This window comes from Rhinolophus sinicus, chromosome 18, assembly GCF_057876585.1.
Source record: "Rhinolophus sinicus isolate RSI-liver-muscle chromosome 18, RSI-T2T, whole genome shotgun sequence".
In the NCBI taxonomy this organism is placed as follows: Eukaryota; Metazoa; Chordata; class Mammalia; order Chiroptera; family Rhinolophidae; genus Rhinolophus; species Rhinolophus sinicus.
Window position 1 is genome coordinate 40,411,397 of NC_142518.1, and position 27,954 is coordinate 40,439,350.

The 27,954-nt window shown below is 48.0% G+C and overlaps 1 protein-coding gene across 4 annotated transcripts in view; it reads right to left on the minus strand.

The window, feature by feature from the left end:
- Positions 1–356: 356 nt before the first annotated feature.
- The window catches only part of KDM5C (lysine demethylase 5C), a 32,814-nt gene continuing 5,216 nt past the window's right edge, over positions 357–27,954 (minus strand). Inside the window, exons 3-26 of one of the 4 annotated variants that reach the window (XM_019717696.3) lie at positions 26,034–26,156; positions 25,555–25,725; positions 24,898–25,032; positions 24,037–24,160; positions 23,747–23,928; positions 22,561–22,719; positions 20,640–20,759; positions 20,351–20,509; positions 19,555–19,736; positions 19,299–19,461; positions 12,995–13,114; positions 12,691–12,885; positions 7,089–7,270; positions 6,875–6,999; positions 6,601–6,748; positions 5,862–5,967; positions 4,817–5,175; positions 4,076–4,214; positions 3,423–3,602; positions 3,123–3,260; positions 2,337–2,933; positions 1,998–2,067; positions 1,663–1,862; positions 357–1,560 (exon numbers count right to left, since the gene is read on the minus strand). In XM_019717696.3, the coding sequence (XP_019573255.2) occupies positions 1,195–1,560; positions 1,663–1,862; positions 1,998–2,067; positions 2,337–2,933; positions 3,123–3,260; positions 3,423–3,602; positions 4,076–4,214; positions 4,817–5,175; positions 5,862–5,967; positions 6,601–6,748; positions 6,875–6,999; positions 7,089–7,270; positions 12,691–12,885; positions 12,995–13,114; positions 19,299–19,461; positions 19,555–19,736; positions 20,351–20,509; positions 20,640–20,759; positions 22,561–22,719; positions 23,747–23,928; positions 24,037–24,160; positions 24,898–25,032; positions 25,555–25,725; positions 26,034–26,156 (4,443 nt within the window). In that variant the 3' untranslated portion in view covers positions 357–1,194. Of the gene's footprint in view, positions 1,561–1,662; positions 1,863–1,988; positions 2,068–2,336; positions 2,934–3,122; positions 3,261–3,422; positions 3,603–4,075; positions 4,215–4,816; positions 5,176–5,861; positions 5,968–6,600; positions 6,749–6,874; positions 7,000–7,088; positions 7,271–12,690; positions 12,886–12,994; positions 13,115–19,298; positions 19,462–19,554; positions 19,737–20,350; positions 20,510–20,639; positions 20,760–22,560; positions 22,720–23,746; positions 23,929–24,036; positions 24,161–24,897; positions 25,033–25,554; positions 25,726–26,033; positions 26,157–27,954 lie in introns of all 4 variants that reach the window. The other 3 variants (XM_019717694.3, XM_074324267.2, XM_019717695.3) reach the window with 3 other exon arrangements.

A 27,954-nucleotide genomic window follows, 5' to 3' on the forward strand; every position in this document is an offset into this window, starting at 1 on the left:
TAAATTATACCTCAATAAAGCCAAAAACAAAAACAAAACAAAAAAAACCCACCCCAAACCAAACCAAATCCCACTCTGAGGGCTTGATAGATGAGCTACTACTGCAGGAGTTAGGTGAGAGGTGGGTGCAACGCCATCTGTTGGGAGATAGGGAAAACTGGCTTGGGGTGCAGTGGGGAGGCTCTGGGATGTCCTGCCCCCAGTTAAGGAGACCCTGGTGGAACTTGGTTCCAGAGCCCAGAGCTCCCCGGCTTCAGCCCTCGTGCCCCCGCCAGCACGGCAGCTGCTCCACTGACAGGTGATGGAGGTAACTCACTGTTCTCCCCCTTCAAAGAGAAATGCACTTCAGAAACATGTTTCCAAAAAATGTTGCTAAAGGGTTTTATTTCTAACAAGAGGAAAATAATAAAATAAAATTAAAATAGGCTTCAGTTGGGACCAAGTTCCTTGTTTTGCTTTTTTTTTCCTTTTGAACAAATTAATTACACACCAACAATCTTGTTTTATTACAACATGAACCCAGGAGGAGGAAAGGAGACAGGGCAGGACAGGGAGGGAAGGTCAAGGCGGTTGTGAGGACAAGCACCAAACGCTTTCTTCAGATTACAGGGCGCCCTGGTCAGCTCCCCAACCGAGTTTATTTAAACTGTGAGCACAGCTATGTGAAATTTCCTCCTCCTGGGTGGACCAGTCAGGGGAAGGGGGAAGGGAGACAGGAGATGGAGAGGGAGAAGAGGGAAGGGGGAAGGAAAAGAGAGGGAGGAGAGTGCGGGGTGGGGGGGGGGGAGGTGAGGTTAGTGTAGCCTGGCCTGGCCAGGGCTGGAACTGGGGCAGGGGAAAGGAGATTCCCCGTTTGCAAATGCACTGGCCTTGTCTCTGGAATGGTGCTGGCCCGGCCCCAGCCACCGCCCTGCCCACCTGCCCATCCGTCTGTCTGTCTGCCTCAGGTGTCTGGGAATGCTGGTTAGAGGCTACCAGGGAGGGGTACTCCAGGGGCCGGCCCCCAGGAGCTGAGGTCTGAACAATACCTTGGAATCAGAATATAAAAGTCAAGGGGCTCAGGGGTGGGTTGGGTGGGGGGTGGCCATCCCCCCTACTTGCCCACCTCCCAAGAAGCAGGCTTGATGGTCAGAAAGAGGATCCTTGAGGCCAAGGGGGGGTCTCTGTTGGGGTCTGTGCCAGACTCAGCCACTGTCACAACTGTTGCTGAGGTGGCTGCTGTGGGCAGGGCACGTGCAGCCGGGGAGTCAGAGTGGAGAAAGGGGCCGAGGGGCCTGATCCGGCCCCTAGCGCTGGCTCCAAGCCATTCTGGTTCTCCTGGGTGCTGGGGCTGCCGGCGGAGGGCAGGGGTTGGCGGGGACCCTCAGCCCCTGTCTCCTCCTCCAGCTCCTCCTCCTCCTGGGCCTCCTCGGCCTCTGGCCCTGAGCTCCGGACCCTCTTTGGCTCTAGCTCCTCTCGGGCTGGGTCATCGCCCTCCCCACCCCGCTCCACCTTCCGCCGCCGCCGCCTCTCCAGTGCCCGGCCCCGGGCCCGGCTCCCATGGCGCTCTGCCTTCTCCAGCTGTGATCACAGATGGGCAGAAAGAGGTGCGGGCCAGTGGTCAGGTTTGCGCTCTGCCTGTTTGGCCTGACCTCCTGGCCCGGCCCACAATCCCTTCCTCACCTCCAGAAGAGTACGGATCCGCTCCAGGTCTGGAGGCTGTCCAGCCTGAAGCAGCTGCCAGATGCTGTGGTTCTCATCCAGGGTCACCTCAAGCAGGTCCCCCTCCAACATGAGTTCCTCCAGGGGGGCCCGGGTTGCCTCAGGCAGCTCTAATATGGGGCCAGTCAACTGTGGCAACAGTGAGGACAGCAGCTCCAGGTCTGGGGGGTTGCGGGGACAGGCTGGATTAGAGGCTGCCCCTGGTCATATCCCCACGACAGAGCTGAGGACCACGTGGGTCAAGTCTGGTGACATCCAATAAAGAGCCTGCCCACAGCTAGACCTACCTCTCTTACCTGAGCCCTCCCCCGGGGCTACCTTCTCGGGACTGGTCACGCTGTCGCCATTCTCCAGCAAGCCCTGGACCTGCCAAGGAGAGCAAGAATGGGGACTGGTGACTGAAGAATGAGGTCCTGTTCTTCCCCCCCACCGCAGACTTGGGCCCCCCCACATCCTGGAGGAGGGCAGGCACAGGATGCCAGCAGCGAACACTTAACACTTTAGGGACCCCTAAAGGGTACAGAACGGGGCAGAGAGGCTGGGCCAAATAAAACTGGAAGTCAGAACAGGGCCAGGGCCGGAGCCCACACGGGGAGACAGGAATGCGAGGACAGGAACAGGGCTGGGCGGCTCACCTTAGGCACGTCCTTGCCACCACCTTCTCTGAGAGGGTCAGAGGCAAGGGCTGAAGGGCAGGTAGGGGGCTCCTCAGGCCTGGGTTCGGCCTGCAGCCGCTGGCGAAGCTCAGCCAGCCGTCCCAACATAGCAGTCACATCCTCTGAGGCCAGAGCCTGCCTGGCACGGCCTTGCCAGTTGATGGCCCTCTCTGTGAGGCACTGCAGGGCCTCGCCCTCGGGCAGCCGCACAGGCAGTCTCTGCAGGGCCACCAGCAATGCCAGAATGGTCTCCAGGCGTGGGCGCCGTGAGCGCATGCACAACGGACATAAGAATTTGGTGTCCCACTCCCACCAGGCCAGCAGTGGGGACGAGGTGGGACTGGGCCTCGGGGAGCTGAGGAGGCGGGGTACCGACACACATCCCCCATGGAACCAGTCCTGACACAAGTCACACTGCAGAGCTCCCACCCCGGCCGGCACCTGCCCACACACACAGATGGAGGTTGCAGAGGCGGCCACGGTCGATGCCAGTGGATTGGGCTTGGCAGAGTTGGTGCGACGCAGCTGCAGGATACCCTCCTTCTCCTTCTGCTCCCCCTCCTTGAAGGCCACGATCTGCCGTGCCCAGGACGGGGGAGAGGAGGTCAGCAGTCCATCCTCTCCCTTCTCTGGCACCATCAACACCCCACCCCCAACCCAGGAGTACCGAGGCCCAAGAAGCAAGCCCGTGGTCTGCCCATGGTCACCCAGCTCAGACACTCTCGTCGCCAGGCTCTTGTCCCCACCTGGGTCCAAGCTCCTTACCACAGAGCCTGGGTCCCTGAGGTCCTGCGCAGACAGCCCCAGCAGTTCTGTGTCAGATTTGTACAACCCCAGCTCCTTCTCCATCCACCGGTTGCGCTTGGTGCTATCTGAGCCGGCGTCTGCACACGGGCAGAGCACCTGAGGCAGGCGGGCAGACACGAGGGAGCTGATGGGCTTCCCTGCTGCCCAGCCTCTCTCCTCCCCTCCCCAGCATCCCAAACCCCCATGTTGTCGTATGAGCTGTCTCGCGACAGCCAGGTCAGAGGAAGGAGAAGCTGTGGGTCAGATCCCGGGCCTCACCTCCAGCAGCGTATAGCATGAATTCTTCTTGAGGAAAGTTTTCGAGGCCTTCTCCCTCCAGGAGTGTGCTGTAAGCACCTGCAGCTCTAACTGTCTCAGCTCCTCCAACCCCACAGGCAGGTCCCGGCCCACGGCCACCAAGCCCTCCAAGTCATCCAAACAGGGGTAGTGGTCACCATTCTGGGACAGGGGCAAAAGATAGCTCAACGCAACATGCCAACAGCTACTGATGGGACTCTGTGCCCGGCCCTGAGATGGAAGATGGATTGGACTCGCCATGTTGAGGCACAAAAACCACAGGGATCACCTAAGGCAGGCAGGCACGCCCACCCGGCTCTCCCCACAAACCCTCCAGCCACGTGCTCACCCCCAGCTATCCAGTCGGTCCCCAGGACCAGCAGACCAGTGCTCTTCTGTGCTTTGCCTCTTCTATCCTCCCCGGGCCCACCACTCTCCCCCTCACCAGCACCCTCTCGTCCCTCAGGCCAACCTCGCGACCGCTGCTCACTGCTCGCCAAGCACAGTTTAGCTCCTTACGTTGCCCCCTGCCCCTCACTAGCCAAGCCAAGCCGACCCAGCACGATGCAATGTATGCCCTGTGTCCTGGCTGGACTGCAGGTGCGAGGGGGGGACGGGGGGCGGCAGGGCCTCACTTGGATCTCGTCCACATCTGCAATCCAGGCCCTGGCCTTAGCGAGGGCATCCTTGAGGGCCTGGATGTTGGGCAGGTGAACAGGGATGTTTTCTGCCTCATGGATGATGGCCTCGAGTGTGGCTGGTGGGTGCTTCTGCCTAAAGGTAGGGGAAAGAGAGGCCTTAGTTTGGGGTGACCCGCCAGACCGGAAAGCCAGCCTGACCACCAGCTGGATGGGCACAAGCCCGTGGGGCTGCCACATGGGCCTGCTTGCATGTATTCTGCCTACGGGTGGCTGCCAGTCACTGCATGCCCCAGGCGGCATGCACCCAACTTCTGCCAGAGCCCTCGTGCCTCTGCTTGTCCGCCAGTCTGTCAACCTGCTGGCAGTGACTACACACACAACCTCAGGTATTAATCCGGTGCTGCACTTTGTCAGACTGCCCTGTAAGTGGTGTCTTTCTACCGGTATCTGTCCATCTGCCTGTGGGTACTTGTGCTCATGCGCATGCGCACGTCAGCCTGCAGAGCTAATCCTCTCTACACTTCTGTGTCTGTCCACCTCTGCCTCCCCACAAGCCTGTCTCTGCTTCTATGGGTATATGGAGTGAAAAATATAAGAAGAAACCAAAAAGGGAAGGAGAGTCGATACACCAGCACAGGAGTCTGGTACCCAAGGCCACCCATGGGAATCCCCTTCAGCTTCTCCGCGAAACCTGAAGGCAGGGGTAGAGCAGGGAGGGCAAGAGGCTAGACCTACCTGGCCTCCAGGCAGAGGTGGGCTTTCTCCTCCCAGCGTTCAGCAATGGTCAGCAGCTCCTGCAGCTCAGCCCGGGCCTTATCCACAGCAGGGCTAGGGGCTACACTGGCACCCGCGACCAACAGTCCCCGCATGACAGCCAGGGTGCCCCTTCGGGCTGAGGGGGCCAACGTGCGTTTCACCTCATCCAGCCATCGCGCCTGTTCCACCTGCCGCTGCAGCTGCTGGGCCTCAGGCACCTCCACCCCCAGCTGCCGCCCCCTCTCCAACAGGGACTGCAGGAGCCCTGGACTGGAGGGCAGGGAGGCCAAGGCCTCACGGGCCTCAGCCTGGTAGGCCTCCACCTGTTCCAGAATGCCCTACCAGGACACAGACGAAGAACAAACTCCTCAGCTGGGCCCACTTACACGTCCCACCACCAGATCCCCTTGCCCCCACCACGCCTCCCCCACCACTATCTGGGAAGAGAACCTAGCACGGGCTGGGTGCTCCCCTAAGACAGTGCTTCCTAACACTGCCTGTCACAATACACTGGAGAACTTGTTGAAATGCAGATTCTTGGGCCCCAGGCCTACAGGTTCTTAATAGGGGTTGGTCAGGAGTCTGTGCTTTATTTCAATCCCCAGAGGATTCTGATGCATAGCACCACACCGACCACCTTAAAAATGCCTTGCTACGCCTTCTCACGAGCCCTGCACTCACACTGCTGTCCACTGCCCTCTCCATCCCTCTTCTCTGCCTTCCTGAACTTGACTCTGCTTCCCAGGCCCACAAGCATCCTTCTTCCTCCTTTTCCACCTCTGCCAAGAAACCTTCCCTTGACTCTGCATCCTGTACTCAGACCTTTGCTACCTGCCCCTCAAATCCTATTTCTAAGAGGCAGTTGCTAGACCCTTTGTCTCCTCCCATTATTTTCTCACATGTGCAACCTGTCTCACCCAAATACTTGAGCCATTTTAAGGGAGCCAAGCGTGGCCTGCTGCTCACACCCGCTCCCCCCCAGCCCCCGATCCCTCAGCAGCACTCCAAGCCCACCCGTCCTCACCTTGACATCCCCAATCTGGTGCATGGCACAGGGCAGGTTGCTCATCTGGTCCAGAAAGTCCCGGAGCTCAGCTAGGGTCATCTGTAGACCAGCCACCCTATGGGGACTATGGAGGTTCACATGTGGGGTTTCCAGTCCAAACCCAGTCCCCTCCCCCTCCACGTCTATGCGGAGACCCAACACCTTTCCTCACTCCTGCCCACCTTGACCTCTCATGCTTCACGGTTCCCCCCAGCTGTCCAGGACAGAGGGAAGGTTCTAAGATACAATCACGTTCACGTGATGAGGGGAAATAATCAGAAAAGAGGGATACAGGATATATTGGGGGGGGGGGGCTTAGAAATTAACTGATGGTAACAGAAGCTGGACTTTTCAATCCATCCTCTACTGTAAACTCTATGGTCAGGTCTATGCACTGTGTCCTTTTCTTGCCCCTAAACCTTCCAAACTCCTCCCTGCCCACAAAACCGCTCAGCCTGCCTGCCATCTCCTGTAGGCACTTATGAGAAGAAACATTTTTAGCTTTCTTAGCACGAGGCGCTCTTTTCCGTGCTCGCTGCCTGGCCTCCTTGCCCCTCCCGCCCCCAACGCCACTCAGGCCACCTCGCACGCACTACCGTGCTTGTCAGCTTCCCCCTGATGGCGTCTGCCCAACAGTACTCAGTCACCCCTTGGAGTACTTCTCCTAGGTGCTGGCTCGTGACAGGCTACCGGCAGCCAACACCTCAGGCTGCCATACCCAGCTTCCTGGCCGCTGACCAGTCCCAGAGCCCGGGACACGCACGCCTCTGCCTCGTTCAGGCAGTTCTTCAGTCGCTGCAGCAGCTCACTGTTAGGAAATCTCCGCTCACGGGCCTCAGACTCTAGTGCCCTCAGCTCTTCAAGGCCTGGAGAGAGAAAGAGAGCAGCAAGGAGGAAGCAGTGTTGAGTAAAGGCAGAGGAAGAGGAAGGGGGCTACAGAAGAAAAGGGAGTAGAACTTGCCTGTGGAGTCCCCCCAGCCCCCATCACTCACTGCGCTTCCGCCCATCCTCCACCTCCAGGGCCACTCGCACTTTGTTGGCCCAGGTGTCAAAGGACTCAGCCCGAACCTTCAGCTTATGTAGCATGGCAGGGAGCTCATCCAAGGTATACCGATACCTGGAGGAAGAGGGCAGGGAAGAGCACCTCTAGCCCAGCTCAGCATCTCCCTCCTCAGCCCACTTCCTCCAGGTAGGCCCCCTGCTCACCGCAGGTACTGCCGGCTACTGGAGCACTTGCAGAGGTCATTGATGTGGGAAAGGCAGACAAGGCCGTCTGGGCAGTCGTAGCAGGCCAGGGCTGATAGGAAGCACGTGGTCTTACACTTGATGCACTGGCGCTCATCATCCGGGAGCAGCTCAAAAGCCTCTCGCTCAGCTTCCGTGATGCCCTGGGGGCATTCGACCCGTGCACATTATGTAGAACCAGAATAGGGCCACAGAAACCCCCATCTGAGCCACCACCAAGCCCCGTGTTAGACACAAATCTGTGCTGAGAGCTGTGGGGGAGACCCGACGCCATAGAGCACATTGCCTCTATGAAGTCCAGACTTTCAAAGCTGGGGGAATCAGATGAACCAGGGCAAAACCAGTGAGCTGAGAGGGAAAAAAATCAGGTAAGATTCAGATCGGGTGAAAGGGCCTTTTGGGTGCGAGCAGGTGAGGAAAGTGGTGGACCAAGGCACCAGAGAGCTGGCGATGTGTGCAAGTGGCCAAGAGAAAGGCCACGTATTGGGGAACAACAGTGGCTTCCAGACACTCCGTGTCCACTGTGTTCTAGGCACTGTGCTGGCTGCTTAGCGGGCAGGACGCACTGCGTACACATATGTAACTTACAGAAATAAAACTATTTGCTTGTGTCCAGTGTTTAAAGATGCAACAGTTTTTTCAACAACATAGCTTCCAAACCTAAGCAATGACTTCATCTGTTGTTCAGATGAAGACAACACAATCCATTCCAAAAATAGAGAATGAGCTGGCTTTGTTGGAGGAATTGAAAGACAATACAGCACTATCATTACAGGCAATTTTAGGGATTTTAAAGGGACATTTTGACTCTTAACTTTTTATCTTCTATACCGACTTTAACATCCAACCTCTGCATAAGATATGAATCCACAGCACAATACAAATCCCACTTTGCCATTTAGTAGCTGTGTTATCTTGAACAAATTATTTAAATCTCTGTAGGTTTCCATTTTCCTACCTTGTAAAACGGAGATAATGGTACAATCTCATTGGATTGTTATGAGGATTAACATAGATAAAGCAACTGATAAAGATACTTCAGAAAAGTATCTTAGCACTTAGAATAAATGGAACCACAAAATACCCCAAATAGCCAAAGCAACCTTGTGAAAGAAAAACAAAGCTGGAGCTATCATGTTTCCTAATTTAAAACTATTCATAAAAAAAAAAAAAACCCACACACACAAACTATTCTACAAACTTATAGTAATCAAAAACAGTATGGTACTGGCAGAAAAACAGACACATTGAGCAATGGAACAGAATTGAGAGCCCAGAAATAAACCCCTGCATACAGATGATCAACTCATATTTGACAAAGGACCCAAGACTACTACTCAATGGGGAAAGGACAGTCTCTTCAATAAATGGTGCTGGGAAAGCTGGATAGTTACATGCAAAAGAATGAAACTAGACCTCTATCTTACACCACTCACAAAAATTAACTTGAAGTAGATTAAAGACTTAAACGTAACACCTAAACCATAAAACTCCTAGAAGAAAACATGGGAAAAAAATCTCATTGACATTGGTCTTGTCAATGATTTTTCTGCACATGACGAAAGCACAACAGAAGTAAAAATAAATAAGTGGGACTAAATCAACTTAAAAAACTTCTGCACAGCAAAAGAAACAATCAACAAAATGAAAAGGCAACCTACAGAACGGGAGAAGATATTTGCAAACCATATATCTGATAAAGAGGTTAATATCCTAAATACTTAAGGATAAGAATAGACGACTCATTGGCAAAAAAAATCCAATTTAAAAAATGGACAAAGGAGCTGAACAGACATTTTTTTCAAGAAGACATACAAATGGCCAACAGATACATGAAAAGTGCTCAACATCACTAATTATCAGGGAAATGCAAATCAAAACCACAATGAGGTACTACCTCATACCTGTTAAGATGTCTATTATCCAAAAGATTAAGTGTTGGCGAGGATGTGGAGAAAAAACCCTTGTGCACTGCTGGTGGGAATATAAACCGGTGCAGCAACATGGAACACAGAATGGAGGTTCCTCAAAAAATTAAAAATAGAACTGCCATATGATCCAGCAATCTCATTTCTGGGTATTAATCCAAAAGAAATAAAATCAGGATGTGGAAGAGATATCCGCACTCTCATGTTCACTGCAGCATTTCTATAGCCAAGATATGGAAACAACCTAAGTGTCTGTCTACGGATGAATAGATACAGATGATGTGGAGAAATGTCTATTCAGGTCTTCTGCCCATTTCTCAATTGAATTGTTTTTTTGATGTTGAGTTATATGATTTCTTTATATATTTTGGATATTAACCCCTTATCAGATGTATCATTGGCAAATATCTTCTCCCATTCAATACGTTGCCTTTTTGTTTTGTTGACGGCTTCCTTCGTGGTGCAAAAACTTTCAGTTTGATGTTTATTTTTTATTTGTTTATTTTTGCTTTTGTTGCCTTTGCCCGGAGATATCAAAAATATACTGCTAAAACTGATGTCACAGCTTACTGCCTATGTTTTCTTCCAGGAGTTTTATAGTTTTAGGTATTACATTTAAGTCTTGAATCCATTTTGATTTTATGGCTATTATCAAAAAGACAACAAAGAGTAAGTGTTGGCAAGCATGTAGAGAAAAAGGGACCCTCTTGCACTGTTGGGATTGTAAACTGGAGCAGCCACTATGGAAAACAGTAGGAAGATTCCTGAGAAAATTAAAAACAAAACTACTTTGTGATCCAGTTATTCCACTTCTGGGTATTTACCCGAAGAAACTTCTGAAACACTAACTCAAAAAGATATATGCACCCTATATTCTTTACAGTATTATTTACAGTAACCAAGATATGGAAGCAACCTGGGTCTCCACTGATAGATGAACAGGTTAGAGAAGATGTGGTATATACAGTTGACCCTTGAACACAGGTTTGAACTGGGCAGGTCGACTTACACATGGATTTTTTTCAATATACCAGGTGGACCTCTGTATCCCTGGGTTTTAGATCCACAGATTCAACCAACTGCCGATGGAAAACAGTATTTTTGATCTGCAGTTGGGAATCCACAGATTTGGAGAGCTGACAGTACACATTTTCTACGCCATTTTATATAAGTGACTTGAACATCTGTGGATTTCGGCATCTGTGAGGGGCCCTGGAACCAATGCCCCAAGGTCAAAAGTTATATGCAAATTTTCAACTGCATGTACAATGAAATATTACTCAGCCATAAAAATGAATGAAATCTTGCATTTGTGACAACCTAGAGGGCATTATGCTAAATGAAATAAGTTAGAGAAAGACAAATACCATACGATTTTACTTATATGTGAAAATTTAAAAACAAAACCAACAAAACAAAACAAAACAGAAACAGACAGAGAACAAACTGAGGGTTGCCAGGTGGGAGGGGGGTGGGGGATGGGTGCAATGCGTGTAGGGACTGAGAATCACAGACTGCCAGCTATACAGTAAGTCATAGGAATGTAATGTATAGCATAAGGAATACAGTCAATAATATCACAACTACAGAGGGTGCCAAAAAAATGTATACACATTTTAAGAAAGGAAATAATTGTATTGAAATTGTAATACTCAATATATACCGATAACAAAAGATGAATACAAGTCATGTGCATACGTTTTTTTGGCGCCCCCAGTGTGTATGGTGCCAGATGGGTACTAGGCTTATTGTGGTGATCACTTCATAACATATATAAATGATCTCATCACTATGTTGTATACCTGAAACTATTATATTGTATACATCAACTATTTTTTTAAAGTAAATTTAAAAAAATGAATTTTTTTTTTTTAACAAAGGAAGAAAACAAGATGTGGTATAAGTACGTATCCACGTATGTATGCATCCACACACACATACATACATACAATGGAATATTATTCAGCTACGAGAAAGAAGGAAATCCTGCCATTTGTGACAACACAGACACTGAGGACGTTCTATTAAGTGAAATTAGTCAGACAGGAAGAAATACTATAGACGATCACTTATATGTGGGATCTAAAAACGCTACACTCAGAAACAGAGCAGACTGGTAGTTGCCAGGGGTTGGGGAGCGGAGGAAGTGGGGAGATGTTAGTCTAAGTTATAAGACAGTTTTGGGGACCTAATGTACAGTATGGTGACTACAGAATAAAAGAAGTGCTCAACAAATATTTACTGTTATTAGCTCTAATTTTCAGGTAAGGATACCTATTTCACAGGTCTATCTCATTTTACTAAGGAAGAAACTAAGTCTCAGAGAGAGAGTTAGTAACTTGACAATGTGACAATCTGAATGCAGTCAATTTGACTCTGAAGCCAGCGAATGCTCTAAGGATGAAGTCCCTAGGTATTTTGGGATCATGGACTCCTCTGAGAATTGGATGCCAACTATGAGCCCTCTCCCCAAGAGTACTCAAACACAAACAGACACACGCGCGCACACACACACAGACACACACACACAATCTTTTACACAATTTTAAGATTGGGGGTCGAGCACCCCTCTTCAAGGTAAGGGCCAAGTATAAAGAAATCTGAATGTCAGGATGAGAATGCCAGTCTTCCCATCTTGCTTTGGCTCCCTCCTGGAGTCTGGTATAGCCCCAAGGTCATCATTAATAACAGCACTGAACAGAGAGAGAAATGATGCCTGTAAAGCCCAGGGGCTCACCGACTAATGCCACAGGCCGGCCCCAGACTTCCAACTCTTATTGCTGCTGCAATTCTCCTTATAGCCCATGCTCATAGGAAAGTTGTAAATGAGCTTTAAAATGAAAATGTATTACCCTGAACAAGCAGCAAGATTCCTCAGGACTATTATTTCTTTGTAATCCTATGGAGGACTCTAAGTTAATTCCCTAATTGGGCAAGTGTGGAGCTTTAAGAAGACAGCTGAACTACACTCATCTATACACAAATGACACATACTTATGAGAAACTGATTAAAGGAGGACTGCCTTCTACTTGGTAATATTACACTAGTGTGAGCTACTGAACCATCTGAATGTAATAAATGACATTGTCTAAGAAAGGTTCCATATTTCGGTCATTTTCTTCATGTATTAATGTTACTAATAGTAGCTGCTACACTGCAACAGATGCTTTGACATAAATCACCTTACTCAAGTTTTACAATCATCTCGTAAGTTAGGTATTAATTCCCATTTTAGAGTGGGAAAGTGAGACTATGAGAGGTTAAGTGACTTGGAAAGGTCATCCAGCTCATCAGCATATGCCAGTCTGCCTTGTTGGGTTATTTAAATAATGAATAGCGGCCATAGCAGCACCTGCTATGGCTCAGTCACTGAATAAACACCTTAATCTACTCAACTATCCAAAAAGATAAGCACTATTACAATCCCCATTTTGTAGACAGGGATATTGACGCTCTGGTTGTTGGTAAATGGTAGGGCAGGGAATGCAATGTGGTTCCCAATCCAGATGCCATCTAGTTCTTTTCACTACTCTCCAAGAACAGGAGCTATCTTCAACTTATTGGAGCCTCCCCTTCCTTCCTCCACCTCTGCCAGGCTAGGGTGCCCAACCAGGGCACTCTCCCCACCACTCACCTTCTCCAGCAGGGCCTTTCGGAGACGCCGCTCCTCCTGCACCATGATGAACATCTCCTTATGTACAGCTGCTGCCAGGTTCAGGTCTAGCTTCTCTGGGCAGGCAGCCATCTTGCATATGAGCTCCTCATGGGAGAAGACGCAGTATCTACGGAGCCGGCGGTAGTGCTCAATGCACTGGCGCCCCGCTGGCAACTGTGGACAGGTTCAAGGTTGAGTGTTGTCAAGTCTGGAGGCCGCGGTGCCTCAGCTTTCCCATAACCCGCCTGCTTCTCCCTTTCAGCCCACCACACTCCAGACTCACCCAGTCCGCAGTGCAAAAGTTGACGGCCTCAGCAAAGTTGTAGCCTTGGTTGAAGCCACTGTGGTAAGCACGAGGGAAGGTAATGACGAATTCTCCTGCACACTGGTTTGTGCGGACAACCTGAGGAAGAAAGGCCAAAGTCACTGAGACAGAGATTTTCCAGTATGCAGAAACCTGCTCTAAGTACAGGGTCCTTAAGGAGGCAAAGGAAAGCCTCAGGGAACAGTCTGACAACAGAGTCCCAGACCCTCAAATTCTGAAAGAGAGGATCACTGGTCTCTGCTCTCAAGGTTTGGTGTTGACAGATGACAGGAAGATTTGAGTCCAAAGTTAGGAAACATACATACCAAACTATTTCAACTTCTCTAGTAATTCTTATAAAAATTTAAAATACCACCTTTCATTAAGCTGGCCAAGGTTTTTTCTTTAACAATGATCTTTATCAGTCATATATGCAGTTTCGAGAGCCAAATGGTTCTACAAGATTTGTTATAAAATCAGCAGGCCCTGCCATTCTCTACTCCCCAGAGCCAATCACTTTCACTTCTTCTGATTATTTTGGCATTTACCTTAACACTAAATAATATGCCTCTAGACTATATTAAAACCGTGTTTCCCTGAGAATAAGACCGGGTCTTGTATTAATTTTTGCTCCAAAAGGTACATTAGGGCGTATTTTTCAGGGGAAATAAGACTATTTTTTCATGTACAACCATCTATATTTATTCAAATACAGTCATGTGACCTTCTGGAACATTGTCATGATGTGCTAAATGCATCCGTCTGGCTGATGATCTTAACTGGGGCTTATTTTCGGGGTAGGTCCTATTTTCAGGGAAACACGGAAATAGCCTCCTATGTCTCAATTTGTTTAGTTTTCTATGCATATATTAGTAATTTAATTCCCACCTTTTGGACAAGTGCCCAACTCTGCTCTCTATCAGTTTTCACGTTTGTCTCTCATGGAGCCTTATGATCTGTTCCAATCTGGACCAGCTGTCCTCCCTGGAGCGTCACTCTCCAGTGACGCACTGCCTGCTTCTCAGAGCCCCTGTCTTCCTCTTTCTTGGTTTATTCCTTTGCTGTGCTTGAGCACATCCTAATACCCTCCTGAGAAATGGTGGGAAGAGATTTTTTTAAAAAAATATCTCTACTTTACTCTCTCCCTCGATAATTTCACTGTATATAAAATTCTAAATTGACAATTATTTAAAGGCATGGGCTCTAGTCTTCTAGATTCCAGTGTTGCTTTTCAAAGTCTGAAGCCATTCTCACAGCTAATGCTTTGAATTAAACCTGTTTCCTCTCTCAGAAAGTTTGTAGGATTTTTCTGGTCCCAGTGTTTGATATGAAAATCCACCATATATACCTTGGTGTGAACCTATTTTCATTCATGTACTGGGTAGGCCCTTTGCTTCTAGAAATGCAGTCTTTCGGTTCAGGGAAATTTTCCTGAACAATTTCATTAACGACTTGATCCTTTCAGTTTTCATCTATTCTTTTCTCAGAACTCCTGTTATTTGATTACTGAGCCTCCTAAACAAATTCTCTAATTTCCTCTCTGTTTTTCTCTCCTCATCTTTTTATTCTATTTTTCTGGGAGATTTATCATAATTTTAATTTCTAAGAGCTCTTTTTATTCTCGGTATGTTCTTTCTAAATAGTATCTTGTTCTTATTTCATGTTTGCAATATATGCTCATCTCTGAAAATATTAACAAGGTTTCTTTTCCTTTCCTTTTTTGAAGTTTACTTCTCCCTGCCTAAGCTGTCTTTCTCCAAGTTGCTTTCTTCCCTGTTTGGTTCTATTTTGTTTTCTAGAGGTTTCCTTGGTTGTCTGCTAATCTGTGGCTGTCTACTTATATTGAAGAGGAAGAAATGAAAAAAGATGAATAGAAGCTCTGAGTACACAGGTAAAGTCTGTCAGCTGTGAGCTTCACTGGAGGGTGATCTGGCTCAGTCATTTAGTTTGGGAAATTCTAGGCCTTTCCTTTTGGGCCAGATTCCCCAGAGAAAACTCTCCCATTTTTTGCCTGAAAGAAAAAGGTTTGACTGCCAGTGTTCTAAGAGCCAAGTGGAGGGAGATGGCTGGGAACCTTAGCAGCTAGTATATATACAATGATGAATCCTACTATTTTCATAGTACCTCCACCCTCAACTGTACCTAGAAGACCTCAACCCAGAGATCTTCTATTTTAAACTCTTCAAAATTAAATTTCCAGTCTTTTCCTAGAGTGAGGGAGGGTCACATTTCCAGATGCCCAGTGTGGGAGAGCATCTCACAACTTCTTATATAGATGTGAACCAATCCTTATTTTCACCCCATTCATCTTTATTCCCAGAATGCCTGGTACCACCAACTATTGAACCTTTGGGGAATTCTGATGTATAAATCAGATTGGTTCTCAGATGTACCAGTACTGGCTTAAGATTGAGTTTTCTTAACTGTTTTCTAGTTTCAAGCATTTTATCATTGTTTTCTCTCGTTTTTCCATCTCTGTATTCTTTTACCTTAAAAAACAAAAAAAACCAAAAAACCTTTGTACCATTTTAGTGGAGTTTCAGTACATAATGGAAATAGCCATATGTATGTTTAAATTCACCATCTTTACCGAGAAGTCTCACAAAAGTTTTTTTAAGATGAGCACTCAATGCCAATGAAGACACAGTGAAACAGGCACAGTGTGGAAAAGAGGACCAATAACATCTATTCTCTGGAAAGCAACTGCTAATCCATACCAAGAACCTAAAATGTTTATACCCTTCAACCCAATGATTCCTCCGGTAGGATTCTAGATTAATGTGGAGAGAATTAACATCCTAACAATACTGAATCATCCCATTCGTGAATACATCTACACATTTATTCAGGTCATGCATCAACTGTCACCTCCAATACATTTTTGTCATCTCAAATCTATCCCTACTTAGAGGCAACATTAGCGTTTCTTGCCTGTATTACTGCACTGGCCCCCATTACCAACCACTAGAATTGTTTTCCAAAAAAACGCAATTTTGACCATTTAATGACCCTACCGAGAAGCCCTCACTCGAGTCCCCCTGTCCACACGATAAAGCCACGGCCTGACAGGCAAACTCTCTTTTTGCCAGGGTCACCATTTCTACAAATGTTTTCCTGACCACTCCTCCCCCCCAACCTTCCTAATGAGGCAGTCTGTTGTTCTTTTGTAGCACCTCTAACATTTTATTCCACTTATTTAGTCATCTCAGACCTCCACTCACCTGTGCATACCCTTCGGTAGGGACTGGTTTATTTACCTTCAGGGCGTTGACCAGAGAGGCCTTGCACACAAAAGGAGTTCTAGCAGTATCTGCTGAACAATCTAGTTCCAGCCTTAATTTTATAGATGTGAAAACTGAGTTCCAGAGAAGCCTCAAGTAGCAGAGCCAGAAATAGAACCTAATGCTCCTGACTCTGTCTCAACCTACACCCTGATTCTGGCAATGTCACTTTACAGTTTCCTATGTAGTTATTTTAAAAAGTTCTCCTCACATTCTGCAGCTGTTAAAAAATGACCCAAACGGCCATCAACAGGTGAATGAATAAACAAAACACGGTGTACCCATACGATGGAAAACTATTCCATATAAAAAGGAATGAAGTTCTGATACAGGCTACAACATGGATGAACTTTGAAAACATTATGCTAAATGAAGGAAGCGAGACACAAAAGACCACATATTATTCCATTTATATGAACTGCCTACAAAAATCAAATCTTTAGAGACAGAAAGCAGATTAGTGGCTGCCTGGGACTTGGGGTTGGAATGGGGAGTGACCAAAAGGGCATGAAGGATCTTTCTGGGGTGATGAAAATGTTCTAAAACTGGACTGTAAGTGATGGTAGCACAACTCTGTAAATTCACTGAACTGTACACTTAAACTGGGTGAATTTTAGGGTATGTGAACTATACTGCAATAAAGCTGCTTTTTAAAAAGGCTTGGTATTTTTTAAAAGGTGGTTATAAATAGTTCATAGTAAGAAAGCAAAAATCACTCTAGACCAGCACTGTCCAATATAATGCCAGCTACATATGCGCTTTAAAATTCTCCAGTAGCCACATTAGAAAGAAGAAAACAGGTGAAATTAACCTCAACATATTTTAACTTAATGTAGTCACAGTATTATCATTTCAATGTGTGGTTGGTATATAAAAATATTAGTGAGACATTTTATATCGTTTGTTTCATAGTAAGTCGTGAAATCCAACATGTGTTTTAACTTTCAGCACATTTCAGTTGGTATTAGCCACACTTCAAGTGCCCAGTAGCCACATGTGGGTGGCTACCAAACTGGACAGTGCCATTCTAGATCATTAGAATTACAAAAGACATTACAAAATTCACAGACTGATTATTGCTATATCAAAATTTACATAGAAAAACAACAGGTGGAAACATAACAAAACGGGGAAGAAACAGGGATGACCTCTCCTTTTCCATTTTTTTGGACAGGAGGCATGTTTCTTTTATAATGAAAATAATACTTATGCTATATATCTATAAAAAGAAATGGCCTTCTCCCACCAAAGGGGAAGGGGGGGCAGGCTAAAGATAGCGCTGGGGGAGCTCCAACCGGCTAAACTGCAGCCTGCCAGCACGAGAATATGAAAATCATAAAATGCCTGGATTGAGGGACACCGCCGAGTCCAAAGAGCCCAGAGATGCTGGGAACTACCTATAGAAGGGGCAGGGCACAGAAGTGGGGTGGTGAAGCAGCAGGTGGCCACAGAAGCTGGTAGGCCATGAGCAAGAGAAATGCTGTGGAGGTGGAAGGAAAGCACACATGTTTAAAAGTCGTGATCAAGTTTTTTAAATAGAGGTAAGTACTAAATAGCTATATATATACATTAGCTGTCTGAGTCCTTAAGGAGAATCCTCCTCTACTCTTAGAATTTTCTTTGACATTGGAGGAAAGGTCAGACCCAATGTCTACTTGTGAAGAGAACTAGAAGGGCCCTTGATCATCTCGACATCGCGAGTCCAATGATTCTTAAATAGGGTGAAGCAGAGAGGGAAAGGACAGCCCTACCTCTGAGGGGAGAAAGTTGCCTGAACTGTTGTAGAATGCTTCCTCTAATTCCCTAGATACCTCAATCCTTGGTTAAAGATCACTAAAATGTATAATAAAAAATATGACGCACAGGGTACGTAGTATATCAAAACAAGGTGAAGGCAAGAAGAAATTCAGGTGAGAAACACTGACCTAGTCCAAAGCCCTATTGTACAGATGTCCAGGGATCTCAAGGAGACATTAATTCAATATGGAATGACTGCCAACCATATCCCATGCATCAGACTTAGTGGCAGGGCAGGCAAGGCAGGGGTGAGGGTGGAGAATGGAAGGGAGTGGGGAGGAGAGAGTACAGAAGACTCAGAGCAGAGGTGGTGGAGATACTAATCCCTGTTCCTACAGGACTGTGGATCAGGTTTTCAGACCCACACCAGAAAACTAGCTGATGCAAATTAATGCTGGAAATTCCCAAGAATATAAAGTCCCTTACAGGTAAGCCAAGATGTATACCCAGCAAAATGTTTTATAGGGTAGGAGGGGCCCACAGAGGAGGACAGTATAAACCAGGATCCCAGGTTAAACTTTGTTTTTATTTTAATGTTGGAAGATACTGGTACTTTTTCTTTTAAGGTTACTTCCTGCCACCCCCACCCCCAGCTTCACTGAGATACCGAAACATCAAATAAGTTTCAGATGTACAACATGTTCATTTGAGAGGCTTATGTATTGCAAAATAATTATCACACTGAACTTCTGACCTGCTAAATAAATAAAAAGACCTGCTCCAAGAAGAGTTATAGTCTAGAGAGTATGGCAGAGACTGTTGTCCCAATATCCTTTCTCACCTTCTTTCATAATAACATAACCTCCAATTTGTAGTGGTACATGACCATCCAGAACAAAAATCCCATTTCCCAGGTTTCCCTGCAGCTAAGTGGCCATATGACTAACAGGAAATGAATGGAAATGATGTGTGTCCTTAGAAGGAGACTTGTCTTGCCCTGTCCTTCCCCCATTTCTCTCTTCCACTCGTCAGAATGTAGATGTGATAAGAAGCCATCCCTAAGGCACTGCCCTCAAACACATGGCCCAGAAAGCTTGCCATCACATTGTGTATCTAACCACTACTATTTTGGGTCTGTAGAATCGTCAAACCGAGTGCCCAATTAAGATGGAACGGCATAGCTTCCAGACGATCACCACCACCACCACCACCAAGGACATCGCTACAGCATTGCCACCCCTCGTCCCTGTTTCTCAGGCACTCACCGGCACGCCGTGGGACATGAGGGTATTGGGATTCATGAGGGTAACGAGCTGGTGCAGGAGATCAGGCTGGCTATCAAAGAGCTCAGGCGTCAGCTTCTTCATCACCTCCTCCAAATGTTCTGCTGCAAGCGAGGGCACCCCATACCAAGTCTTCGGCTCACCCCTGTCCAAGCGGAAAGGGGACACACGGAGTGGTCACAACCATGGTCCTGAGGGAGCCCACCCTGCCTCCCTGGTCCCCCAGGGCTGCCCTCACCAATGGAGATAGTTAATGGAGTAACTCCAGTGATCCTCGATATGCCAGCAAAAGGCTGAGAAGACCATGCCCACGTAGAGCCAGGGCACCTTCATGCCCGAGATGTCTGCATTGATGTGGCACAGCACGGACTGCTCCAACACCGGCATCACGTTCAAGTTCCAGCCACTGGTCGCATACTCCTGTCGGGTCGAGAATTGCGGAAAGGGGGTGAGTTATACTGAGGGGCTGAGACCTCTAGCCCAGCAAACCTTAATTTCAAGGTCACAGACCTTTTTGAAACACCTACGAAATATTATAGGTATTCTTTTCCCCGCAAAAATGCATACAAACAAAATTTCAATTCAGTTCAATTTCAAGGAGGTTGACAGATACACCCACTCACCAAAATACCTGCAAATTAGAAGCCCTTGCTCTGGATCAAAATGCACCCTTCCCTTGAGGCAGGCCTGGCCCCTCCACTTTTCCTGAACATACAGTCCCAGTCGCTGAACTTCTTATGAACGAGCCAGGTACCCTGCCAGGCATTTTACACACCTTCTTATGTAATTCGTGTAACAAATTTGTAGGTAAGTACTATCCCCAACCTACGGGTAAGGAAACAGCCAATCTCATGGTTGGAGATGCCACACCAGTACTAGGCTGTGTTCTTTACCCACATATCATCTCACCTAAATCCCACAGCAACCACAAAAGGCAGGTGTAAGTATCTGTATCCCATAGAGCCACAGAGTCTTTCAGCCGCTAAACGACGTGCCTAAGCTCACGTAGCCGCCATAACGAATCATCCACTCACCTCCTCCTCAGGGGTCAGGTGCCGCTTACTGTCGCTGACAGGGAAACCGCTGCCAAATTCTTTGGAATGGATGTCAGCCCCATACTCAACAGTCACATCTTCCTCAATGCTATTCACCAGCCGCCAGAACTCCTTCTCCACGAGTTCTGTGGGCACCATCTGGGGAACAGGGGGAGCAAATGACGGTGGTCCATCCTAGCCGAGCCCCACTGCCCCAGGAGAGCTAAGGCCATCAGGCACCAACTTCTATGACCCTAGCCCTGCACTACCCCAGCCCTCCATCACCTACGTGCACGGGCATGTTGAAGTAATCAGCTTTAAAGGAGTCGGCCATCTCGCCAAAGCTCTGCAGAGTGTATTCCCGGGTAGCCTGCTCAAAGCCAAAGGCTTCAGGGGGGCGCTTACATTCCTGAAACCCAAAGGAGAACATGTCACCAAGACAGAGGCAAAGAGGTGGAGAAGCCTCAAAAGCCGAGCCGGAATATGGTAGGAGTAGGGAGGGTGAAGAGCCCTAGGTCTGCACTCCAGGTCCCTGAGGCAGGCCTCACTTAATAGCGCCACCTTTTTCTCCTAGCACTTCAGCTCAGTCTTTTCATTCGCCACATGTGCACTACCATACTTTTGATCTTCTCTTCCTTTAAGACTTTACTATCTAAACCATGGGCTCTGACTTAAATATGCTATCCTATGCTTTTCTGCCACCATTTTTTTTTTCTTGAGCTAAAATGTAAGCTTATATAAGGTGCTTAGGGAAGCTTTTTTATGTCCAGACCGGAACTACAGGCCTGGAAAAATGGCAGTGAATATTCTAGTAACTTAGAGGATGACAAACAAAGGCACTAGCTTCTCCAGTGCCAAACCCTATACTGTTCGTTTTTCAGACTGTCTCAGAAGACTGGCTGTGGGCTCATCTCACTTTGTACCTATGTTCATGGCTTTAGATGAGAGCTGTATGTATGCAAGTCAGACACACAGTCTGCCTATGTCTGAAAACTAAATGTCAATCTGGTCCACTGGTCCAACACCACTTAAGAGTCAAGTAGGGCTGATAGTCTTCTGTTATCTATTGTTCTGCGAGTATCCAAACTCTTCCCCCAAAGGAATCTCCACCACTACCAAGGCCATCCATTATGCACTGTCTTGGTCTCTTTCCTTATCTGTACGTGTGCGTGTGTGCATATTCACACCTGGTCTCTATTCACACCTGGTCTCTACGACCACAGTTGAGGCCCTAAGATAAGGCAAGAGAGATTATCCACGTCTGCTCTCCAGAAACCCAGAAAGAAATGTAGGTGAACACCCAGCATTTGCATGTAGGCAGGAAGCGCATGGAACGGACTTGGCAGACTTGCCAGGCCTCTTAGCCCTCACCGCGGCTTCAGCTGCTCTGCTTACTGCCTCTCTTGCACTAGGTACCTTTGCCCCCTCTCCCCTTGCTCCTGAATGCCCTCCATCCCCCGGTCTAGAATGACCGCCCAGTTCTTCGAGTAAAAGTCTGCATCACTGCAAACCAATTTAACTATCACAACAGAAGAAAAACAACTAAATATTTTACCCATATGACGGACTCCTTCCAAGAAAAACAAATCATACTCATGAATAAATTGAATAGCTTAGAAAAATTATAAAGTAACATATGAAAATATGCAAAATCCCAAATTTGTTAAAGATAGTTTACTATATGTATGCAACAACAAAAAGATGAGAAGAAAATATGCGACTATTAACAATGGTTGTCTCTAGGTGGTGAGATAGGTAATTGGTGTATTTTCCAAGCTTTTTTAAGAAAACAAACAAAGCAAGAAAACCAAAGAATAAAAAACTTGGAAATAAAAAGAGCAATTTTTTCTTCATACTCCTATCGTCTAAATCTCAATCCTGACACCTACCCTTAGTCAGTTCCCTCTCCCCAGAACTTCCACACCTCTGAGTTTCTAACGTACAATTTAGCGTTTGATTACATGTCATCACAGACAGGCTGTCTAATCAGGACTCTCACTTTCACAGGTGGTCTGGGAGCTCCCAGAAGACGTGCAAAGGCTGAGTCTCCTCGTCCTCTTTTTCCTGAAGCTCTGCCCATCCTAGCCTCACCCCAGGGACACAAAACCCAAGAGTGTGGCTGAGCTAGGATGCTGCTGTCAGTAAGGCCAGATGAAGGAAGGCAAGGACACCCTACAGGCAGACATGCACCGGGGCTGGGAAGGCCTTACCGCCATGACACACTTTGGGCACCGCCAGACACCCTTGGGAATCTCAGGCAGAGGAGGCAGCAGGCAAAAGATGTGGTAGTTGTCGTCACAGCCATCACACAGCAGGAGTTTGTCGTCCTCATCCCCGCGGGTACACATCCGGCATACATAGGACTCGATCTGCCAGGGGAGGGAAGCAACAGTTCATCCACCTAAGCCCTGTTCAGCCTTCACACAGCAGACTCCTCCAGAAAGGAGCCAGGTCCACAGGGCTCTCCACCAGAAACCTGCAGTGCTCGCTGGCTGGATCATTCTCGGCCCTGTACAGGCCAGTCATGCTGGGTCTACAGTTCAACTGCATGCACGTATCATCTCCTCAAACTGGTAGAGCTGTGAGAGCAGAGTTTTTATCATTCAATCTACAATCCCCCATTGTTATTCATTCAATAAACATTTACGGAACACTTACGTGTTCGACAAATGCTAGCCTCTGTAGTACAATGATGACGGCGGCGTGGCATCTGCCTTCTAAAGGCATACAGTACTAGAGACACATGTTCGTAACAATTACAGGGCAGTGTATTATATAGAAATTGCCAATACCGGCCCATGAAGGGTACTGTGGGAGCCTAGAGAAGGAAGCACTGAAATCAGCTGGAGATAAGGAGGGACAGCCTCGGAGAAGGACTTCACTGAAAAGGTAACACCTGAAACTGAAACCTGAAAGCAAACTGCAATAGGGCAGAGCACAGGGGAGAATTCTTTCAGACAGAAGAAACAGCGTGTGCAGAAGAGGGGGAAAGAAAGAGCATGGCACGTCTCAGGGAAAACACGAACATACCTACAAGTAGTTCAGTGTGGCTACAGCAGAGGAGTGAGATGGGCAATGCTGGGGAATGAGGCTAGAGGTCAGCTGGGACTGAATCATGCGCGGTAAGGAGGAGCTTAGCCTTTATCCTGCAGCAGTGGAGAGGGAGTCTCCTTCTGCGGCCCCTCGCAGCACTTGGTGTTGACAGTACGTGATCACCCTTTCCTGTTCTGTTCCATGGGACTTGGCCTCGTTTCTCCAACTAAGTGAGCTACCTGATGGCAGGGCCCACCAGGCCCACTTTTCTGCTTAATGCGACCCGGTCCAGTGCCACGCCGGGGAAATGCTCGTTGAAGGGACGAGAAACAGAGCATTAGGAAGTCAGGGCTGGGTCCTTACAAACTGGGCATTGCTGTGGTTCCTCCGCAGCCTCATGGTCATCTTGGTGCAGGGCTCTGGGCTGTGACTCGGCTCCTCCTTGCTCTCCAGGAAGGCCTTGGGTGAGGTTGACTCCACCTTCACGTCCCCTCCTGAATCCTCCTTCACCACTACGGTGGGGGGACACTCAGGCCCTTCCTTATCTGGGAGAGCAGAACAGCTCTAAAGTACAGGTCTGCAACCCTCAGGGCCCCACCTCCTCTCCCCAGGTGACACCGTCCTTCGCACTGCCCCCGCCTGTCAGGCCTCACCTTTCTTCCGCAGAGTCTTATCCTTGGCCATGAGGCCCAGGCCCATCATCTTGGGGCCTGCCCCATAGATCTGCAGCTTCTTCAGCTCCGGATTCTTTTCAATGTCTTCTTCTGTGGGTTCCGGCTGGAAGAAAAGGCCAATGAATCAAGACTGCTACCTGTCCCATCCTAAAAGAACAACAGCGTAGATTATGTATCCCCTGAGCTGATGCCAGGGGCTGAGGCATGGGCAGGCTAGGGCAAGAATTCAGAACTGCTTTTTGGAGACAGGGTAAATGAGCTCCCTCCTCAGCTGTCTTGGAAATGAATTAAGACAGGATCGCAATTTTCCCAGCTGTAAAATTGAGACTATTAACCCCGACCTTGGAGTTACAAGGGGGTGTGGGAATAACATACAGAAAGAAATCTACCAGGGTTTGGCACTACTAATAAATGGCAGTGCCTAACAGGATGTGCTAAATGACATGCTTCGATAAGCCCAGGGACAGTGTCCAGCTTGTTCTCTGTTGTATCCCGGGTGCCCAGAAGAATGCCTGGCACGTAAGCTTCCGCCTGAAGCTAGGATACAGCTCTAAGGAGAAAGAAGAGTTCTACCCCTGTGAGCAGAGTGAGTCAGGAAAGGAACAAGGCAGGCAGGAAGGGCAGACAGAGAAAAGATACTGTATGAACAGATCAAGACCCACTTCGGAAGCTCAGCCGAGAGTGGAGGAAAGAGCAGGAGTGAGTTCAGAGAGGCTCACTACTGTTCAGAACTAGAGAACTGAGAGAAGGGCGAGTGGAACAGGAAACAGAGCCTTGGCCAGAGGGAGGGAGAGGCCTCTCTCGGACCGCAAAGCTCTAAGTTAGGCGGGAAGTACTCACGTCAGGCTGCAGCCTCTTGGCCCGCCGGCCATAGCTGTTGAACTTGGAAGGCTGCACAGACTGTCGCAGCGGGATGCTGTGAGGTTTGTATTCCTTGTCCTTCTCCTCATTATCAAATGGACGTGTGTTACACTGCTGGGGACAAGTGAGGGGTAAGTGGCAGGCCAAGGGGCCCCAATCCCCAATAGCAAGGATTTTCCTCTACCCTCACCCAGTGGCAACCAAAGCTATGGCTGCACCGCCCGGACCCATACCAATTGGCCCTGCTCCCCTGGTCTTTACCCCTGACACCCAGCACACACTTTGGGAATTCTTCTCATGCCTCTGCTTATGCCATTTCTCCTTCCAACCACCTCCCCACTACCAGCTCCCCAACTAAATCAGACTCCATCTCTTCCCAGACCTCTGAAGCCCAAAAGACCTCTCCCTCCTCTGAATTCCTCTACCAGTTAAAACCTTGTCACACAATGGACAGTAGGCTGGCCCTGCGGATAACTCCATGACCTCTGAGCCTGGGCTATGTGAGAAGAGAACGAACGCCGCTAGAAAAGGGTGGAGTCTGGCTCTGAGGTCTCTAGTCCACTGAACCACTTTCATCAAAAGCAAATTTAGACATCTGCATCTGGTGGGGGCGGGGTGGGTGTGAGGCCTGCTTACCACTAGGTTGGCTCCAGACTGATACATCTCATAGGGGTAAACGATACGCTCATAGTGGGAACGTAGCAGAGAGCCAATGTTTTTGCCTGGTGGGTAGTTGAGGCGCTGGGCCACCCGAGCCCATCGACGGTCCTTGCAAATGGCTTCATAGCCACCTTCCTCCACCACGATCTGCAAGGACAAGCAGGAGGGAATGTGGACATGCTGTGTGTACATACATGAGGGAATAGGCCTGCAGGAAGGGCAATGAGGACAACTCCAGCCCTCACTTCCCCGGGGGCTACCCCCTCCCTCCTACCACCACCATACAGACTCGAATTGCAGCAAGAGATGCCCAGAAGTTATGCTGACAGCTTGTGTGCTACCAGGCTGTACTCCTTCCACTGCAGCCTAGACATCCAATATCCAAACCAAGGGAGCCCCCAGAGTACCAAGGATATTAAGGTGTGGGAAGGGGTTTAAGAAAAACCTGTTCTTACTTTGCTTAGGCTGTAGAGGTCCAAGATCCGCCGTTCAACATTGGGAATCTTTAAGGAGGAGCCCTGGATTTCCCAGAACTTGGCAATCTGGTCCAAGTAGTTCAGTTTCACTCTCGTCTGGGCCTGGAAGAGAAACAGCTCAAAGAGGCTGACCCTTCCACCTCACCGTCTTCTGGCTTATCTTAGGGGAGGAGAAAAGGGTACAGAACAGCCCACTACCCAGGGCCTCTCCCAGTGAACTGCATCCCAAGCTCCAGGCCGTGCTTAGCCTACCTCTCTCATCTCTGCCACCTTCTAGTTCACAGGATAAGCCCAAGATCCCCAAATGGAGAGTGTGGGATGACAGCAGCCAAAACTTTACATATACTCTTTCTCAATCTCCCTGACGGGGCTGGTTGAGTATCGTCATCTCCTCTACAGAGAACCTGTTTTCTTAAATCACACAGCAGGTACCAAGAGATCTGAATGCCAGTATAACGAATACAGATAATATTACACTACAATTATATAATGTGATAAATATCACTACATCAGCAATCTTATTATTATAAATGTATCACAGTAATTTGCCATATACCTTAAACTTACACAACATTACAAGTCAAGTTTATTCAATTAAAAAGAGAGAGATCTGAATGTCAAATAACTTGTTTCAGCTTTTCCTCTGCTACTGATTTGCTGTATAGCCTCGAGCAAATCAGTTTTACTCTCTCAATCTGTTTTCTGATAATAAAAGGGAAATAAAACAACTTCCCAGTCCACTTACCCCAGAAGGGTGGACTTATGAGAGGAACAATGAACACCCCCTGGAAATTCCAGAATTTTATCTAAGCTCTAGACATGTTTCAGAGAATGAAGGCTCCAAAAGAGCACATTCACCTCTTCTTGTGCACCACGAAAACTTGTTCCATGGCAGCTGAAGGCTGAGAGACAGAGGGGCCTAAAGAACTAAGAAATTGCGTACCAAAGCAGCGCTGGCACCTGGCCAGCCCAGGACCCGATGTGGGCCAAAGATCCTAGGAGTAAAGTATGTACCAGGCTCCCCTGAAATCTCAGTGGTGCAAGAAGGGCTTCACAAGGCCCTAAGTCTATAACCACCTCACCCTGGTCCGAGGCCTGACCTTAGGGAGAACTAGTTAAGTCACTGCCATTCACTACGTTGCTCTAATCCTATTAGGGGGAACAGGGACAAGTCTTTCTATTCCATAGATGAGAAAAACTAAGGTCTATTTGTGGAAGGAAACAACCTATGGGTCCTAAGCTGTCAGAACCCCTAAGGGGCCAGGAACTCTACTCCCTCCACCTCAAACCCTTGGCTTTCCAACTTTGGCCTCATCCCTGCTCCTCCCCCTTCATTAGTCAGCACTATCTTTCCAGAAAACCTGCCCCTGTGCCATACTAGGCAACACCTTGCCCTAGCTGTACTCCCACGGACCTGGGCAGAGCCATTTCTCTAAGGATCTTATACCCTTACAAGAGATGATCTTTGCTCTGATCCGAACAGTACTTAGACCCTAAAACAGCGATTCTCAGTGAAGGGCAATTTTGCCCCCCAAGAGACAGGTATCAAGGCCTAGAAATATTTTTGGTTACCATAACTGGGAAAGGGTACTACTGACATCAAATGGGTAAAAGCCAAGAATGCTGATAAATAATCTGCAATGCACAGAACAGCCCTTCATGACAAAAAAATTATCTGGGCCAAAATGTCAATAGTGCCAAGGTTGAAGAGCTGTGGTCTGTATGACAAGTAAGCTTTTCAGGTCACAGGTATTTGGTTGGGCCTAATATGCCCCCAGGACACTGAGTAAGGCTTGTGGATACATAATAATGATGCAGGGGGTGGTAGCATACTTCTAAGCTACATCTTCCATGGGAAACTCCAGGATCTTACCTGGAACTGGCTTCAGGGCACACACTC